The following is an 18,176-nucleotide window of genomic DNA, read 5'->3' as shown; positions in this document are numbered from 1 at the left end:
GTAAGATACAAACTCAAGCAAGGTGTCAAAGAGAGAGGCTCTTAAGGAGCACGCCTCACGGAAAGAGACATCCAGCTTGTAGCAGTTGCTGACCCCCACGTCTTCGTCGCGGTAGGAAGTCCGCGTCGCAGCATCTCGCGAAACCAGCACTGCCATTCGTTGATCGACTGGACTTTCCATCGAGACCGTCCCTAGGAAGTCCGTACTGTCGATCCCCTTGGCTGGGCTCGTCTGAAACTTAACATGTCACCGCAACCCTTGGCGACTTAGCAATTGTCAAAGACAATCCGCCCATCTCCGTCCTCCATCTCAACCTCGGTGTTGCGAGTGCATACATCAGTACAAACACCTCAAGTTCGAGTAATATACCGAGGCTGGCTAGCTGAGTTCGAGAGGCGTCCGTCCCATCTGCACCTGAAGCTTGCCTCATTGCTGGGCGGCGCCAAACCGTGGCTTTTTCGGACATGTCTTCATCAACATCCCTGCATCACGCGACTGTGCAACTGTTTCTGAACGAAAAACCAACTATTTGTGTCAAGAAGCCTCGGTAGGAATTTGAGAGGGCAAGAGACGCTAATATCAAGGAAGTATACGAAGAGCTGGATCGAGAGCACGCCAAGTCACGGCTTTTGACGCGTCTCGCAAGACGTCTCATCGCGGTTTCTAATGACTGTTGTAAGGCAGAAGGCAACAGAACTCGGAAGAGTGTTTCCGAAAGCTGCAGCCAGCAGCTGTAGTGGGCTGATATGGCTGATACTCTGATTCATAGGGAGTCTTGCAAGTCTAGACAACATTCTTGTTCAAGTCAGAGCGTCCGAAGGACAATCACACAGCCTCTCATCGAAAACCTAGATTCATTCCTGAATTCTCAATCTCGATATCAGAAAGTCAACAAACCGCGACCGAGGCAACTATCTTCGCCTTCGTACATTAACGAGTCGCCAAGGCACACCTCCCAAGGCCAAGGCTCTTGGTATCAATGGTTCGACGGTCACAAAGCAAAAAGACAACTCCAGCCGTGTCTTTCTCAGCCAAACGGTAAAGCCAAGATTCTCTCCACACCGGCCTACCCCGCTTCTCCACAGCCCCCAGCTGTTCTGAGAGGACTGTGCTTCCTGGGCGGACTCTTTCCACCCACATCCTTAACGCTTGATCATGCGTTTTGTGCCACTGGATTCGGAGCACCGCGGAGAGAGAGAGGGAATGCTCGATCTCTGAGACGCAGACTGGTCAATGATCGTTGTTTCGAGGGCTGGCAGTAGTGTGTTTGGCAGGTCAAGGCGTCGTCGATGTACTCTCCGAAAGGATGGTCTAGGACAGTCTAATCTCTTGGACTAACGTCGGAGTGGGCGACAGACCACACGTGGCGCTCGTCGCCCTCCTGGACCATCTTGGGCATGAAAGTTTACCTGCAGGCCGCCTTCTTGCGGGGTAAAACGATACCAGGCTTGGCTAGGGGCTATATAAGCACTGGTTCATTCTCCAGTAATTAACCTCGCATCTTCTTATCAGTACCTTATACACACTTGGATCATCATATCAGCCCACCATGGCAAACCGCAGTGACGAGAAGGAGCTCGAAATCAACTACCTGGAACAAACAGACACTGCTGGAGATGCAGAATCTGACAAGATCAACGATGCACGCATTGCCGCATTTACACCAGAGGAGCAAAGGAAGATCATCCGCAGAATCGACCGTCGCTTGGTCTTGACTCTCGGCTTTCTTTACTGTGTCAGTTTGATGGACCGAACCAACACTGGTATCGCCGTCGTAGCAGGCATGGGTGTCGACCTTCTTCTCATCAAGGACCGTTACTCAATCATCGTCCTCGTTTTCTTCATTCCTTACATCTTCTTCCAACCTCCGGCAACCGTCATTCTTCGTAAAGTCGGTCCTCGTGCTTTCTTGCCCACGATTACTCTGCTTTGGGGCATTGTCATGATTGGCATGGCTTTCGTCAAAAACTGGACGCAGTTGATCCCTATGAGAATCCTTCTGGGTATTTTCGAAGCTGGCTTCTTCCCTGGCTGTGCATACCTTTTGTCGACATGGTACCCCAGATACATGCTCCAGAAGCGTAACGCTGTCTTCTACTTGATTGGCTCTCTTTCCTCTGCCTTCTCTGGTATTCTCGCCTACGGCTTCAGCCAGATGGCCGGACTGGGTGTTGGCGATGGACTTGGTGCTCACTACGGACCCACCAAGGCCAATCCTACTGCACCAAAGGGTATCGCTCCTGGTCTCGCAGGCTGGCGCTGGATCTTCATCATGCAGTAAGTACTATCGGGTTGCACAACCGTGCACTTGTGTTACTATCGTCACTAACAAGGCTCCAGAGGCCTCATCACCTGTGTCCTCGCCATCGGTGCATACTTCACCATTGTCAACTTCCCCGAAAAGGCAGCACACGTCAGCTTCGGTCCCAAGTTCCTGAACCAGAAGGAAGTCGACTTTGTTGTCGCAACCATCGAAAAGGATCGTCATGATGCTACCCTCGAGGAGTTCAAGATTGGCCAATATCTCAAGTCTGCCGCTGACCTCAAGGTATGGGCCTTTGCAGCCCTGTTCGGCCTCTCTACAACGGTCTCTTACGCTATCGCCTATTTCCTCCCTATAATCCTTGAGGTAGGCATGGGTTTCAACAAGAGAGACGCGCAGTGCTTGATTGCACCTCCTTACGTGCTCGCGGCAATCGTGACATTCTTGTTCGCCTATTTCGCCGACAAGCACCGCATTCGCTCTCCGTTCATCATCGCCAACGCCTGCCTCATGTTGATTGGCCTTGGCTGCCTTGGCTTTACAAAGGCTGTTGGTGCTCGCTACTTTGGTGTTTTCCTCGCCACCGCCGGCTGCAACGCCAACGTCCCTGCCGTTCTCACCTGGCAAGCCAACAACATCCGTGGACAGTGGAAGCGCGCACTCACCTCTGCTACCCTCGTCGGCGCTGGAGGTATTGGTGGCATTATTGGTTCGACTGTGTTCCGCAAACAAGACCAACCTGGCTACCGTCCTGGTATCTACGCCTGTCTCATCGCCAGTGGACTGATCATCGTCATCTCCTTGCTGTTGGACCTCAAGTTCTACCGCGCAAACAAGAGAGCAGCTGCTGGTGGCAAGGTCATCGAGGGCCTTCACGGTTTCAGATACACTTTGTAAATTCTGAAGCCTCTTGAAGCCTTGAAATCTGTCTGTATATAAGGGGGCGGGTGACCCCGATGTCTAATATTTGCATGTAATTACGAATCTCATTCCTTTTTTACCCAAACACATTCTGCCCAGACTCTACAGTTGTATGTGTGTGAACGAATATCCATTGACATATGGATGCTTTTCCTTTGAATTCGTATGGTTCAATGGGGGTTCCCAGAGCGAATCACCTAAGCTTACAAGACTGTAGCCACGTCCGATAGTTTTAGCGTGGTGTAGCGTAGGAGTTCACTTTCTTGCATAACAAGGGTATCTTGACCAATGATAAATGCTTACTAAGCTAGCAGTGCTCAAAGCCCACACACCAAACCGTCGGTATGTGGCCGCAGTCTGTAGTGCAGATTGCACACGCCCAGACGGTCTGGCTCTTGACGTTGCACCGTCAATAATCCCTTTGCTTTCCGAAATTCCTAGAATACTCCTATTTATGCAATCTGCTCACTACTATAACCTCCTATCACACAGACTTGATTCTGTTGGAAAAAAAAAAAGACAAGTGCTAGCGGTTGACGCCAGCACGCCCCTCACTCCGACCTCGGCCAACAAGAAAAAAATCAATGAACCTGACCCGATTTGAACGGATGACCTTGTGGATGTCCTATAAACTAACGGATGACATCCTAGATGTATCGAAAGCACTGGAATCACACGCGCTACCGCTGCGCCACAGGTCCATATGTGGTGGTCGATCTCGACCGCTGCGTACAGATCCACATGCACCCCCAAGGTCACCCGCTCAAATCGGGTCAGGTTCATTGATTTTTTTGTTGTTAGCCGGGGTCGGAGTGAGGGGCGTGCTGGCGTAAACCGCCAGCACTGGGTTTTTTTTTATTGAATCTTTTGTTGTTGTTGTTTTTTTTTTGGTGCCATGCAGTTGCAAAATTCGTGATGCGTGTAAAAGGTTTTTTCTTTGTTTGAAACTAATCAAAAGAGGGATTTTGATTGATTCGAGAATAAAGGATGCATGCATACCTCCCTGCATTGCTTGGTTTCGGTTTCTTTCTTTCTTCCTCACTGTCATTACAAAAGCATGCCATGGGTCAACCTTCAATGTATGCAGTATGCCTAAAGGGCATCCATATCCCTGAGACTTCGAAATCTTCCAAATACGCCGAACCAGTGCTTTGTGAGGTGTTTCAAAAGACGAAGATAAGAACAAAAAGATGGAAGAGGAATTGTGTTTCCACGAAAGATTGACTCCGTCGACAGGAAGAATCGAAATGGCAGCAGCAAAACTTGTGAGTAGGGAGAATCAGAGGCAGAAGTGAAGGACGACGGCCAGGAAGATTCTAGGAAGCGGTCAGACAAAGAAGAAGAATAGGGCCATGAGAGGAAAGAAATAAGTACAGAGTAGCTCTTGTTTCAAGCAAAACGTGAAACCAGTAAGAGGGAAAAAAAAAGAAAACATCCAATTCAAAGTGGAGTATGAGTGGGTATCTTTCCTTTCTATCCATCTCCCTGGTTGAGAAGCACCGACTTTGCATGTGATCACCATCTCTGAGATCCAGAGATCATCTTGTCAAGAAACAAACTTGAACAAAAGAAAAAATCATGAGAACTTTGTTCCCAAGATGTGTAAGACAAAAGGAAAAGAAAGATGAAACCTCTCAGGAAAAAAGTCCTACTGGTTCTTCATGACCAGAGAAGTACAAAATTCCTGCAGAGAAGAAAAAGAGAAGCAGCAAAAGCTGTGCAAGAAGCAGAAAAAAGGCTCCTGCCAAAGAGGAAGGGAAAAAAAAAAGACAAAAGAAAAAATTGGAACGAAATACTTCGCTCAACCCAAAGAAACAAACGCGGGATTGTCACCCTGCCGCACCAAAATCTCCCCTTGACCCAACTCTTCCCTCGCTCTATCATTCATGGTCCCCGCATTCATAAACTCATTGTTGCTGTTGTTATTCCTCGGCGACTCGTTGCTCATCATAGCCCCTCCACCACCAAAGGCCATGCCACCAAAAGCAGTACCTCCGAAAGAATTATTGTTATTTGCAGACGCAGCATTAACAGCCGCAATCCGCTTCTTTTCCTCTTCAGCCCAAGTAGCAGCCGTACTCGCAAACTTGATCGATCCCAAAATCATGAGGACGCAAGTGAGCAATGCCACTCCAGCGCGTTTGGTGATGATCCATCGTACGCCTTCGACATCAGATCTCGAGTCCGAGTTGAGCAGCACGGTGATGCGATAATTGAGTTCTTGGATTTTGCGCTCAATGTCGCGTTGTTCGTTCTGCACGCCCATCTTGCGGTCGTCAAACATGCCTTTGAGTTCGTCTTTCATGTTGCCTGCGTCTTGGGACATGCGTTGTGATAGGATGTCGACTTCGTGTTCGAGGCGGGTGCGTTCGGTGCGTGCTCGTTCGGCTTCTGCGCGTCGCTTGGTCATGATTTCGGTATGCAGTTCTGAGCAAGCGGCGCGAAAAAGATAGGCTTCGTTTTCGACGTTGGACCTGCTGACAAGCGCGTTACGAGCCAGATCAATGTTTTCGGATAAAGTGGTGCGGGTGGCTTTCATGATTGTGATGGCCTGGGCTTGCGACCATCCGCCATCTTCAAGGCGTTTGACAAGGCCGTAGGTATCGAAGTGATGCACGTAGTCTGGAGCGTCGATGTGTGGCGGTCGCGGTCTTTGTGCGGCTTCTTCTTCGAGTTGCTTGCGGATCCTCTGGAGGTCGGTGAGGGGTTCTTGTTGTTGCTGTTGTTGGTCCTTTGGCGTTGAGGAAGAGGCAGAGGCAGGGCGTGTGGAGTCGCTTGAGGGCATATTCAACACCGTCTCCAAGGGGTTGCTGTGAGGCAGGCGCGGGGCAGGCGAGGGAGGAGCAAGCGGTTGTGACTCGGACGCATCTAGTACTGGCGACTCGGGCAACGTTGACGCACGCAAAGGCGGGTCGGGATCCTTGGGCGTAGCAGTATCGATATCTTTCTTGGTGGGTTGCGGCAAGGCTTTGGCATCGGTGGGGGCTTGCTGGCCAGGCAGCACGGCAGCAATACCCTTTGCACCAGCCAAGTACGGCGGGGGCTCGTTTGCTTTGCCATAGCGGATGGGTTTGGTGGCAGTCTGACTGCGCTTGGAGGCGGTGCGGAAGACCTGTCGCCCTGTTCTCGACACGTCACGCGAGAAAGGTGTCTTGGTCACCGGGGCGAACAGAAACGGGTAAAGGAATGTGAGGCGCGGCGTTGACATTGTTGGGCGGCGGCGACGGCGACGGCGACGAGGTCGGTGGTTGTGTGATCAAGGAGTGAGAGGCTTCGACATTCAACGTGTAAGCTGCGCTTGCGTGCTGGTTGCTGCGCTGTCACAAGCCGCCAGCGTTTGTTTATGGTGGGGCCCGTCTCTGCGGTTTCATGAGCACGCTAGCCAATCTCCGTTGAACCCGTCCAGCTGCTCAAATGCAGGTACTGGAAGCAACGAAACACTCAGTCTGTGCACACATTATCTGCTCTTCATTAATCAATCGACGGCTGCGCTATTCTACTGTACATGCACACGCCCATAGTCAGTCTCCCGCCATCCACCTCGCTAAATTCCACTTGAGTCTGTCAACTTTCTACTTTGACAAGTGATCGATAGCCTGCAGCTTACAGTTAGAATTTGTTTCCCTCTTGTAGCACATGCATACAACTTACCCTATCAATGTCATAGTCGTATTTCTCCAGCGCGTCCAGAGCCTTCTCACGCTGGTATCCCATGCCCGTAAGCCTCTTGAGAATAGGATCGTCGTGCTCGGTCCCCGTACTGATGGCACGCCCCAATTGAGGCATGGTATTCAACTGCGCAGACGATGACGCCTTGGGTGTTGCTGCACCATCGTTGGATCTGCTGTTGCTGCCGAAGTTGGGCGTGGGCTCAACCTGAGGTGCCGGTGTATCAAGACCCGAGAAAATTGCATCCCAGTCGTGAGGCTGCTGTGCTTGAGGTTCGTGTGTTGAGCCAAAGGGAATCGCGATCGGAATGGGCTGGTGCGCCGAGCCCGTGTTGCTTTCAAAATCCGAGAACCCGCCAGGCGCAGCTCTCGATACCGGCGTCTCCTGTGCCGATGACACGGTGTGCATAGTCGACTGCGCAGGCGAATCAAAGTTTGCATCGAACTCGTCAGTGTTCTGGTGACGAGGGAAGTCAAAGTCGAATCCTTCACCACCGGCTTCCTTTGCCTCGGCAAGATCGTCAAAGTCGTCAAAGTCATCGTCGAATGCGTCCTTGGTAGTCTCTTGAGGTGCGCTAGGAGTAACGTGGTGGGTCACTTCTTCCACATTGGCAAAAGACGTGGCACCCGCGTCAGTAATGTTGCTCATGGGACGAGAGTGAGCATCGTGGAAGTGATCTGATCCAGCGGTGCTAGTCAAGGGAGTCTGAGGTTGCTGCTCATGAGGGATCGAGTGTGGCACGGGAGACTGTATAGGGTCCTCGCGGGCAGGCAAGAGGCCGGTGTATTCAGGAGGGAAGTTGTTCGAGCCACTGCGGTGTTGTCCTTCCTGAGCTGCCTCATATGAAGGTGGCGATGTTTGAGCCGTGATGGGTGGAAGCTCCGACAAGTTGACTGCCGACTGTGTACCGACAGCACTGGGACGACGAGCGGCGACATCGACAGGAGCAACTACGTGATGTTCAGACGAGTGTGTCTCAGTAGCAGCAGCAGTTGTGTGAGGCTCAGAAGAACCAAAGTCATCACCGAAACCACGCTCGCTATCACTGTCATCATCACTGCTTGAATCCTCGTGTTCCAAAGTCTGAATAGGAGGGAACTCGGAATTTCCGTAGCTTGGGGGTGCATGTTCGACCTCTCTAGAGACTGGTGCGGGAGCGAAAGGATCATGAGTAGCCGTGTGGGTACCATTCTGCTGATGGCCCTCTCCGAATCCAGCAAATGCAGAGTCAAAGTCATGTGCTGGAGCCTGTGCGGACTGACCAGTGCTTTGAACTTCCATAGGAGTTTCGGGGAAGGCTCCAGGAATCTCTTCTTCCAACTGCTCAGGCAGATCTCTGGATGTAGTCTCATGGTTGCTCTCGTGGTTCTGGGATTGGATAGCCGGGCCAGAAGTTTGGGCAGGAGGAGTAGCGACGCTCTCACCACCCCAGGGGTTGGCGCTGTAGGAGCTGGTAGGGGCAGCGTCCCAAGGAGAGTTGACACTAGCAACATCTTGCTCACCCAGTCTACTAGCAGGAGGTGCTGCGCGGTTGGATGAAGCAACAGACTGATCTCTAGTCAAAGGTTGACGCATTGGCAAGATGTTGGGAGTGAATTGTCTGGACTCCGGAGGAGGTGGAGGAGGTTCATCGTGAGTGGTGGCGGACAGAGTCGGAGATGCGGGAGTCATGCGACCGTCAGACGAAACCGAATTACCAGATGGCTCAGATCTGAAAGATGTGACAGGCGGTGTGTGTGGACCGGCCTGCTGCTGAGCAGCCGAAGGACCGAACAACGCATCGAAAGCACTAGGGCTGGGTGCACTCGACAAGAAACCGCCTCCAGGCGAAAGAGTGCCTTCCTCTCTAGGGACAGTAGACTTCCTGAAGAAGGGATTAGTGTTTGACGGTGCAGGGCTAACAACAGTGGTAGGAGGTGAGACGACAGCTCTCGGACGCTCTTCCTGCGCTGCTTGTCTAGAACGCTCCTCTTGTGCTGCTTGCTCTCGCATCTGCTGCTCATGTTCTTCGGCAGCCTTCTTCAAGTCACCCATTTCAGTCTGAATCTTTTCATGTTCACCCTCGTTGGTTGCCAGCTGCTTCTTGTTGATCGCGACCATACCCTTCTGTTGGCGGGCATCGGATCTCATCTTGTCGAGTGTTGGTTTGAGCTGAGCAATCTCAGTGTTCATCTGCGAGATGCGCTGCTTGAGACTGGCATTCTCCTGCTGGTCTGCAGAAAGGGCCTGGGCGACTTGCTGGTGCTGGTTTTGCAAATCTTGGTAGGTACCCTCGATCATGGCAAATTCTTGTTGCAGCTTCTTGGTTTCAGTTCGTGAGTTAGCAAGTTGTTCCTCCAGAGACTTGACGCTTCGCACTTCCTGCTCGTATTGAGCACGGAAATGGGCCAGACGCTGCTCAAGCTCACGCTTCTGCGCGCTCGAAGCAGCCAGATCACGCTCGTTCGTAGTCTTCTTAGTCTGAACCTCTTGCATCTGGTTTCTGAGGTTGCCGAGTTGGTTAGACATGTTTGCAAGCTCAGTTGTATCCTCAGTAATGTTCTTGGTTTCATCCTCGTTGGCAGCTCCGAGCAGATCATCCATTGCTGAGGGAGGCTGGACGCTTCTGGAATTATTGCTGGGGGCGCTGCTGGGAGCATTGCTGCCTCCAGTGTTTTGTGCTGCCAAGGTGGCGCCGAATGCAGAAGTAGGAATGAAGGGCTTGAACAAAGATGCGGGACCACCACCAGTCTGCTGAGGAGTAAAGTTCCTGGTAGGAGAGGTGGGTGGAGGAGAAGACGGCTTACTTCCAGCAAAAGGATCGGCACCAAAAACGCTTCCAGTGTTTTGTGCCGAAACAGGCGCAAGAGCAGGCTGCTGATTAGCGATCGAAGGCATGGGCTCGTCCAGTCCAAACAAGTCCTCAGTGGCCGATTTAGGAAGTTGCGATGAGTTGTTCGCATTGTCGAATGCCGGTGCAGTTGTCTGAGGAGTAGGATGTTGTTGGTTACGCATGCCCGGAGGAACGAGAGCGGGAGGAAGGAAAGCAGGCAGAGGAGCGCCGCTTCGCTGCTGGCGAATGAGGTACATGGCGACTGCAAATTCATCACGATTGAGCTGTCCCTCCGAGTTGATGTCGGCTAGATCCCAGATAGAAGCAAGAGTGTCCTCAGGCAGACCAGAGTCGCTGAAGAACTTGACGGCCTGTTCACCGCTCAGATGACCGTTGTTTGCCGTATCGATGCTCGAGAAGAATTGGTCGTACTTTGCCTTTTCTTGAGGAGCGATCAACCAAGTAGGACCAGTGATTTGTGGAGCCACGGCAGGCGGCGCTCCGAAGGCAGCTCTTGCAAGGGGGCTTTGGGCGCGAGCTTGAGGACCAGTGAACTGACGAGGGATGGCAGATGGACCGGTAGGAGCAACGGGCGAACGAGCAGCGGGAGGATTGGGACGACGAGCGGCGGCTTCGAAAAGAGCAGGAGGTAGGACATTAGGGAAACCAGCCAACGCGCGACTCTTGTAACAGGTGATCAGGTGCATGGCAATGCAGAACTCGGTCTTGTCGAGAGAACCCTTTCCTTCGCGATCGGCCAATTGCCAGATACGTCCCAAAGTCTCGTTGGGCAGACCCGCTCTCTCGAAGATGGCTTTTGCTTGCTCGCCTGACGAATGTCAATAGTTGTAGGTTGCGGGGTATTGTGCATCAGACTTACCTGACAGGTAGCCACCGCCAGCCGACTGATCGTACAGATTGGCATACTGTGTCAATTTCTCAGGATTGAGCGGAGGTATCCTGATACCAGTACCTTGAGCTTGGATGGGAGCGGCAGGGGTAGAGGGAGCGGATGCGATGGGCGCAGGAGGAGGTGGGGGCATGCCGTCGAACTTGGGCAACGGACCAGCTGCGAGCGAAGTTTAGCGATTGAAAGGTGAGGATTAAGTGTTTCGAGACATACGTCGGAAGGCCAGCTCAGCAGTAGGATCGCGACCAGCCTGGTAGTGACCGATAAGACGGAGAGCTACGCTGAAGCCAGGCTTGGTGAGAAGGCCACGGTTCTCATGGTCGGCAATTTGCCAGATCTGGCGCAGCGTGTCAGAGAAGTTGGGCGTGTCAGGTATGTATCTCTCGACGTACTTCACCCAGAACATTGGGAGCGACCTTTGTCTTCTCGAAGAAGCGCACAGCAATCTCGCCGGTTACAACACCCAAACGATCCGTGTCGGCCTGCTGGAACAGCTGGCCATAGTAGCGTTTCTCGTCGGCCGAAAGATTGAGGTTGTTTTGGTCTAGCGACGCGTCAGTGACAGTCTCTGCGAAGCTCTTGCACAGCTACTGACTGAAGTGGTCAGCCATTATGCCGTCGTTTATATCGCGAGCCTCATGCGGTTATGCTAAGGGGTATGACGTGGGCCACGAGAGCTGCGAACTGAGGTTGAGGGACAGTATTATAGGTCGTGAGATGTGCGCGACCAGTATTACGGAACGCGAAGATGGTCAAGAAACAAGGAAGGACTCAGTATAGTTGGTAGAGAGGACAGCGACGGATGGTAGCGGAGTACAGTAGGCGGCTGCATGGCGCTGCATCATCCAAGCTGGGGCCACTTCCATCGTCCTCGCCCGGCTTGATCTTCATCCGACCAATCTATCACCCTCGACTTGTATAAAACTATTCTACCATCTCAGGAGCTGTTCGATATCGAAAGATTGTCGTAACACAGCTCACTAGAGTAGGAAAGTATTTACGTAAAAGTAATGCATCGAGTTGAGAAGTCCAGTCCAGTCCAGTCCTGCCAGCCCCAGCCCAGTCACCGGAACGCCGTTGCCTGTTGCCAATACGCCGACATGTCCATGTCCAAAATATGCTTTGCCTTCCTAGTCTCTCCTGCGACGACCTTGGAACACCCTTCTGACCTGGCTGTTCTTGCACCACGCGAGACTGGGCACATGTTCATCTCGATGCCCATTGACCTTGCCGAGCAGCCAGTCAGTCACGCTAACGACTCTGTTGGTACGTTCCGAGCCAGATGCGTCATCGGCGTGTTCAATCGTATGTTTGAGAATCCGTCCTTGGTCATCAAACTCAAAGATGAAGAGACCGCAGAACTCTTCGTCGTCCCTTGCCTTGCCGCCGAGGACATCTGTGATTCTTTCTACTTGCTCGTTGGCTCCGATACCACGGTAGATGCCTGCCGAGTTCTTCTTTCTAGCTTTTCCACAAGTTTTCCATTTGACTATGAGCTTCTCATCGCGGAAAGCCGAGCTGGTATTGTTTCCACCATGGCGGATCATGCGTTCCGAGATGACTGTGAGCTTGACATTGCCCACTACAGGTACTCGTCCCCAGGCTACAGGTGCTGTCCATAGTGCAGCGAGGTAAGCGATTCGTCCGGATACCGTCGGTAAATGTGGATGTGTCGAGGGGAACAGATGGAGTGAGATTTGTGGTGAGAGTATGTCTTGTGGCAGCGGTGACGCGAGCAGAGTAGGGAGACGTTCGTGTAAGATGCGAATAGCTATTGCAGTATCTGTCAGTAAATGTCTGTTGACTCTCGAGTATTCGCACATCACCTACTTTTGCCTAGCTTTACAGTGCGCTCGTCCGGCGGCTTATGGTCGCCCTCGAGACCGCTGTCGGGTAGCGAGTATGGAGCCGAGCTACTGAACCAGACATGGCTCAGGACAGACCTAGACGGTGTGGGTGTAGCGGCGCCAGGATGGGCATCGAGCTTGCTGTGACAGAGAGCAGCCGGTGGAGGGGCTGCTGTCACGGCGGGGGCGGCGCAGGCGGCGACATTGCGAGTGGGAGTGCGCACAAGACGAGTTGCTAGCGACGGGCGCATTGGCCAGACTGTCATGTATTTCCAAGAGCCTCCAACATGAGTTGATTGCAGCAGAATAGTTGAGGAGAATTGTGCTTTTGGACCCAGAGAGCGAGACGGCAGACAATCCTCGTTGGTCCCCGCATCTGTCACCCCCCAAAAAGAAGCTTCCAATGCCGAAATGACGTCTGCTGGACCATCCTCTTTCACCTTGCTTGCATCTGCAGTATAGCCTGAATGGATATAGGAAACTCAGTATATAGATAGCCTGCGGTAGGTCTCACTCTTTCTCTCTTCTTCCAGCGTCCATCTTCCCAATCCCACGGCTATCACCTTCTCCCAACCCCAATCAATCATAAGTATCATGTCAACTGGAAAACGAATCGTATTCACTGGTGGCAGCGGCAAGGCTGGACGCCATTGCATCCCAGAGCTCCTCAAGCAAGGCCACCAAGTCCTCAATGTCGACCTCATCGACTTCCCTGGCACCGACCACAACATATTCACCCTCAAGGCCGACCTCACAGACAGCGGCCAAGTCTTCAATGCCCTCACATCTCATTACAACTTCGCTGGGTACGACGAGGACCAGGTCCCCCAACCTCCAGATGTAGTCATCCACTTTGCTGCCTACGCACGCAACATGCTCGTCCCAGACAACGAATGCTTCAGAGGCAACGTACTCGCAACCTACAACGTAATCGAAGCAGCCTGCAAACTCGGCGTCCCCAAGATCATCATCGCCAGCTCCGAAACCACCTATGGCGTTTGCTTCTCCCAGGGCGACACTGACTACCACTCTTTCCCACTCGAGGAGGACTACGACGTCGATCCCATGGACACATACGCACTATCCAAGATCTGCGGTGAGAAAACCGCAAGGTCCTTCTCCCGCCGCTTCAACGACCGCGACATCTACGTGCTCCGCATCGGCAACGTAATCGAACCTCACGAGTACGAGAGAGACTTCCCCAACATCGTCGGCAAGCCCGAGGGCAGAAAGCGAAATGCATGGTCCTACATTGACGCCCGTGACTTGGGTCAAATCTGCGATTTGTGCATCAAAAAGGATGGTTTGGGCTTTGAGATTTTCAATGCTACTAATGATACTATTACGACCACGACACCTACTGAGGAGTACCTGAAGAAGGTAGCTCCGAACACACCCATTACTCGCAAGATGGGTGAGTTTGAGGCACCGTTGAGCAATAGGAAGATCAGAGAGGTTTTGGGTTTCAAGGAACAGCATAATTGGCGTCAGTACTACAAGGCCGAGTAGTGTTGAAATCTCATAGACGAATCACGAATCGTTTCTCTCGTTTGACTCTGTTGTGTTTTTGCTGACACTTCAGGCTTTCATCTCTCTCTCCTCAAACACGTTTTTGCCATCACAAACATATCATACCCATCTCTCTGCACCAGGATTTGCTTCATCACTTTTACCTGATGTCTATTCAAGAGTTCCAGTATAAAACCCCTCCTCAGCAACTTCAACCTCCCCTTCTTTTTCCACCACCAGAAATGCTCCGTCTTCATCCTCCCGAGTTCTCCTCGGGTCCCATTGCGGTCGCACGCATCTGTCCCTACCCATGTCACTTGAAACAGGCACCCACGATCGAGACTCGGGTCGACGTCGAACTTGCTTTCCGCACAAAGTTCGTGTGGAGGTTAGTAGTATGAGAATGTTGCGTTGACGCACGAGGCTCTGATCTTGATCTCGTAGTTGCAACTCAAGTGATTCGTGTGGCTATAGAAATGCAGATGGGGTTTATGGGGAGAGGTGTGGTGGTCTGTTGGGGGTGGCATTTCCGGATGTATTCCTGCAAAAAAATCTCCTATTCTGGAAACCTTTGTGCAATTTCATGGTTTGCTAACAGAGGTCATCGCAGCGTGGAGAAAATTGGGTTCGATGCATATAGCTATCATACTGCATAGAGATATGTTGCAACACAGTGCTGTCTCGTTGAGAGCACGTCCTCGAGACATGCTTCTCTGGCCATGGTCTGATATTACGTGATTCTCTGTGCATTATCATTGCTCTGCCATGTGGCTACACATCAAAGTGAGACATCAACAACTTGACCTCTTACCTCTCAAACCACATCTCCCTCATCTTCCCACTCGTCATCCTCATCATCATCCAGACTCGGTGCATAAGGGCCTCTAACAGCAACTTCATCCTCATCATCACTCCTCAACATCTCCATCGCCTCTTCCTCCCCATCACCGAACCCCATCATCTCAGCTATCTGCTGTCGATCTTCCATCTCCAGCATCTGCTCATAAGCGTCGTCTTCAGCCCACTCTGCCTGTTCTTGTTCGGTGATGGAGGCGTAGAGTTCGGCTCTTGCTGCCTCGTCGAGGACTGCTGGTTCGCGATCGTTAGGGTGGGAGTTGTCAGAGTCTGAGTTAGAGGTTTCGTCCTCTTGGTCATTGGTGAGGAGGGCCATCAGTTGGAGGAGGCCGGCTTGCATGGCTGCGCCTCGGGCGCGTGGTGCGCTTCCGCTTCTGATGCTAGAGGTGTCATTACCGCGGGGATTGTTGTCGTTGACTTCCAAGCCTTCGATATAGGACAACTCTTCACCTGGTTGAGATAAATCGGGCGCTAGACTCAATATCCTGATCGCCTTTGTGGGGAATGCTCGCGTGCGTTCAGATCGAGTATTCTGTCCATTCCGTCGTTGTCGCGGCGAGGAGCTGCGGAAGCCAAGTGTTGTATAAGTATACATGATACAATCATCGTAAATTCCCATAAAGCTGACCGGTACAGCGAGTTGCTGTGCCGAACTAATCGGTGTAGCCCAAATAGGCCTCTGTATCTCTCCAACCTCAGGAAGTGTCCCAGAATCAGGTAGAGTAAAGATGTAAACGTTATCGATGATCTCGAAAGCAGCGCGTCCGTTTTTGAGCGTCAGCCAGCCGCCAAGCTCAAAGGTTGAGCCATCGCCTTCGGTATGCAGTATTGCTGTAGTAGAGGCAAAGCGTGCTGGATCTGCTAGTGCACCCAAGAAATCCGTACAGATGAAGACGCGGCCGCCGCGAGATACTCCACACATGTAGTTTCCTGAGATGATTCCAGAGCCCCATTCGTCGTTCTCGATTGCTAGAGGCGAGCGCGGTACTGGATGCGGTCCATTGTAGAGTTTCAGTGGTGTAAGGCGATCTTTGCGAGGCGACTGTGGAGGACACACTTGTGCTGTGGGGCCATGATTTGGGGCGCCCATGCTCAGAGTTAGTTGGGGAGGAGGATGTGCGATGTGGTAGATATTCTGACAGTCCTTAGGATCAAGTTTACCCAGCATTTCGCCGGTGGTTTTGCTGCAGACGTGGTAACCGCGTGTACCCATACTATAGCACACGGTATCTTGTCCTTGGTCCAGGTGTCCCACGGCCTCATTCTCGATCTCCAGAACCTTTTGTCGTTGTGGCGGATGTACGGAAAGATCCCAGACAAATCCTTTGCCTTCGGAGGAAACCACACATAGGGTCTCCTTGTCGTTGAAGCGCGAGAGTTGGAATCCTCTAGTCTCGCAGTCGTGCTCGAGGATTCCTGTACGATGGAAGGTTCCTCTTTCTACTTCGTCGGCTTTCCAGACTTCGATTGCGTTGCCGAATCGATCCCAACATGCTGTCCCGCTCTCTTGATCATATTCGAGATGTGCACCTGACCCGACATTAGCAGATTGTCACGAATTTGGATGACGTGAACACCAGGGCTTTGCTGGACGAATGCGCTCAGTCCCGTGAGATACCGTCGCTGTATAGACTGTAAGAAACGCCAACATCGCCCGTGATGTCCACATCTCAAGCTCGACTCACACATGCGTACATCCTCCCTCCTCAACCTCCACAACATCCTTCCGTCATCCATATCAGTCACACATACCCCACCAGCCTGCGAAGTCGAAACAATAAACCTCCTCTTGAAATCAGGCTTGAAGCGCCACACCGGATCGTAACCCACCTGCACCACACTCTCTCTTACCACCGGCCTTTTGGCATTCCAATTCCTCTCCAACAATATCAATCTCTTACAAAAATCCTTCCAACTCTGCACACCATGGAAATACTTTACAAAACTTCTATCATTTTGTGGTGTCCCAAAGACTTTAAAATCGCGATTGAGAGAGAGAGTCTCACGATCGCTGCGGGGGTGTAAAGAGTAGAGATCATGCGCTTGGGTTGAGTAAATCGTGTCTTGATGCGTGGCGTCTAGAAACCCATGCCAGGCTTTTGTGGTCGAGTTGAGAGCTGCGATACCGGATAGAGTTGTGAATTCGATGCAGCGGAGGATGACCTCTGCAGGGAGGACTTGTAATGGATCTGGCATTCTGTTTGCGAGTTTTCTGATGATCGCGTTTGTGTGGTTTTGGAAAATGTGAATTCGAAAAGGTGTTTCTGTTGCTGCACAGTGCAGATGGACCCTGGGACGTCATGTGGTGGGTCTGTTGGAGACGCGAGCTTCGGGCGCTTGCACTGATATTGACTGCACTTCTTTGCGCCCGGGGCAGAATTCATTGAAGCAGAGAAGACCTTCCACCCAAGCACAGTGTAGAGGACTTACTGCTATCCGGCAATGTAGCTTGGTAAGCATATATACAGGCAATGACGCTCTTCGCGTTCGTTGCGCGAGAGCTGGTAACGACACACCTGGCACATTGGACTCTCCTCCAGCTTACCACTTATGCCAACACTCCGGTATCTTGACTACCCTTAGTATGTCTGGATCTGACGGAGAGTACATAACGCCTCAGGATATCAAGAGAAAAGTCAAATTATATCAACTGGCCTCCAGGAGGTGACAGATGCCACGCTATCAGTCCTCCCATCCCTCGCAATACAGTCCGGAAACCCTCACTACACCACCACCCCCATCTCATCCTTCACTGCCTATTCCAGTTTGCCAGTATCTCAAACACTGCTTACATAATATCGTCCACCCACTCAGCACTATATAAGCCTCCTCCCCCTCGCCCTCCTCTTTCTCCTCTCAAGTCTCTTGCCTTTTGGCTTAGATCAAGTGTAGTATCTGTTCTTCATAGTTTAATCGCTGTGACCGGTCTACGGACCGTCAATAATGATTATTCTTATTTTTGGAACCAGCTGCAGAACCTCTGGGCTTGCTCACGTTCTGTGGCACAGTGTCGCTCGTATTCGCACTACCTCGAGCTGACGCGAATCATCTTTTTTTTCGTTGAGTGCTCGGTCTGACGACTGGGTCTTGAAGAAGAAATGTTATGAGGAACGAATGGTGTTGATGATGCGCAACGTGATGGTGAAATTTTTGCGTCGTTGTGCTTCACAAAGACTGCTGCCTTGCGTTCCTGTTTGTCATCTTGTTGTCCTGCCATCGGAGTAATGCTGTTGGCATCCACTTCACTCGTCCTTCGCCTATTGGCAACGATCCAGCTGTCTTTCAAAGGATGGAGGCGATGTGACTTTCGCTCGCATGGACGTCGCAGTGGCATCAGTTGCGCGGCAAATGACGCTTTATTGTCGTCTTGTCACGTAAAATCCGCTTGAG

The 18,176-nt window shown here is 51.8% G+C and overlaps 6 protein-coding genes across 6 annotated transcripts; 2 read left to right on the top strand and 4 right to left on the bottom strand.

Moving 5' to 3' along the window:
- Window positions 1–1,549: 1,549 nt before the first annotated feature.
- Window positions 1,550–3,160, top strand: M436DRAFT_58017 (retrograde regulation protein 2; the record flags this gene model as incomplete). Its single annotated transcript, XM_013567374.1, has 2 exons — window positions 1,550–2,277; window positions 2,341–3,160. The coding sequence occupies 2 exons, from the start codon at window positions 1,550–1,552 to the stop codon at window positions 3,158–3,160; spliced, it is 1,548 nt and encodes a 515-aa protein (XP_013422828.1).
- A 1,825-nt stretch (window positions 3,161–4,985) lies between these two features.
- On the bottom strand, window positions 4,986–5,969 carry M436DRAFT_57960 (uncharacterized protein; the record flags this gene model as incomplete). The annotated part of the gene is made up of 2 exons (XM_013567364.1): window positions 4,986–5,055; window positions 5,122–5,969. 2 exons carry the CDS (start codon window positions 5,967–5,969, stop codon window positions 4,986–4,988), a joined length of 918 nt encoding a protein of 305 aa, XP_013422818.1.
- An 824-nt stretch (window positions 5,970–6,793) lies between these two features.
- Window positions 6,794–11,108, bottom strand: M436DRAFT_57941 (uncharacterized protein; the record flags this gene model as incomplete). Its single annotated transcript, XM_013567359.1, has 6 exons — window positions 6,794–7,803; window positions 7,867–8,176; window positions 8,270–10,494; window positions 10,546–10,734; window positions 10,789–10,912; window positions 10,968–11,108. Coding segments are annotated over 6 exons (3,999 nt in total), but the record flags the coding sequence as incomplete, so codon positions are not given.
- Window positions 11,109–11,753: 645 nt separating this feature from the next.
- On the bottom strand, window positions 11,754–12,430 carry M436DRAFT_9985 (uncharacterized protein; the record flags this gene model as incomplete). Its single annotated transcript, XM_013567331.1, has 2 exons — window positions 11,754–12,346; window positions 12,406–12,430. Coding segments are annotated over 2 exons (618 nt in total), but the record flags the coding sequence as incomplete, so codon positions are not given.
- A 586-nt stretch (window positions 12,431–13,016) lies between these two features.
- M436DRAFT_57866 (UDP-glucose 4-epimerase) lies at window positions 13,017–13,931 on the top strand (the record flags this gene model as incomplete). The annotated part of the gene is made up of 1 exon (XM_013567349.1): window positions 13,017–13,931. The coding sequence occupies one exon, from the start codon at window positions 13,017–13,019 to the stop codon at window positions 13,929–13,931; it is 915 nt and encodes a 304-aa protein (XP_013422803.1).
- An 814-nt stretch (window positions 13,932–14,745) lies between these two features.
- On the bottom strand, window positions 14,746–16,982 carry M436DRAFT_67927 (uncharacterized protein; the record flags this gene model as incomplete). Its single annotated transcript, XM_013567378.1, has 2 exons — window positions 14,746–16,316; window positions 16,472–16,982. 2 exons carry the CDS (start codon window positions 16,980–16,982, stop codon window positions 14,746–14,748), a joined length of 2,082 nt encoding a protein of 693 aa, XP_013422832.1.
- Between the last annotated feature and the right edge of the window lie 1,194 nt (window positions 16,983–18,176).

Source organism: Aureobasidium namibiae (genome assembly GCF_000721765.1).
Source record: "Aureobasidium namibiae CBS 147.97 unplaced genomic scaffold scaffold_26, whole genome shotgun sequence".
Lineage (NCBI taxonomy): Eukaryota > Fungi > Ascomycota > Dothideomycetes > Dothideales > Saccotheciaceae > Aureobasidium > Aureobasidium namibiae.
The sequence above is the reverse complement of the archived record's forward strand: the minus strand, read 5'-3'. Positions and strand labels throughout refer to the sequence as shown.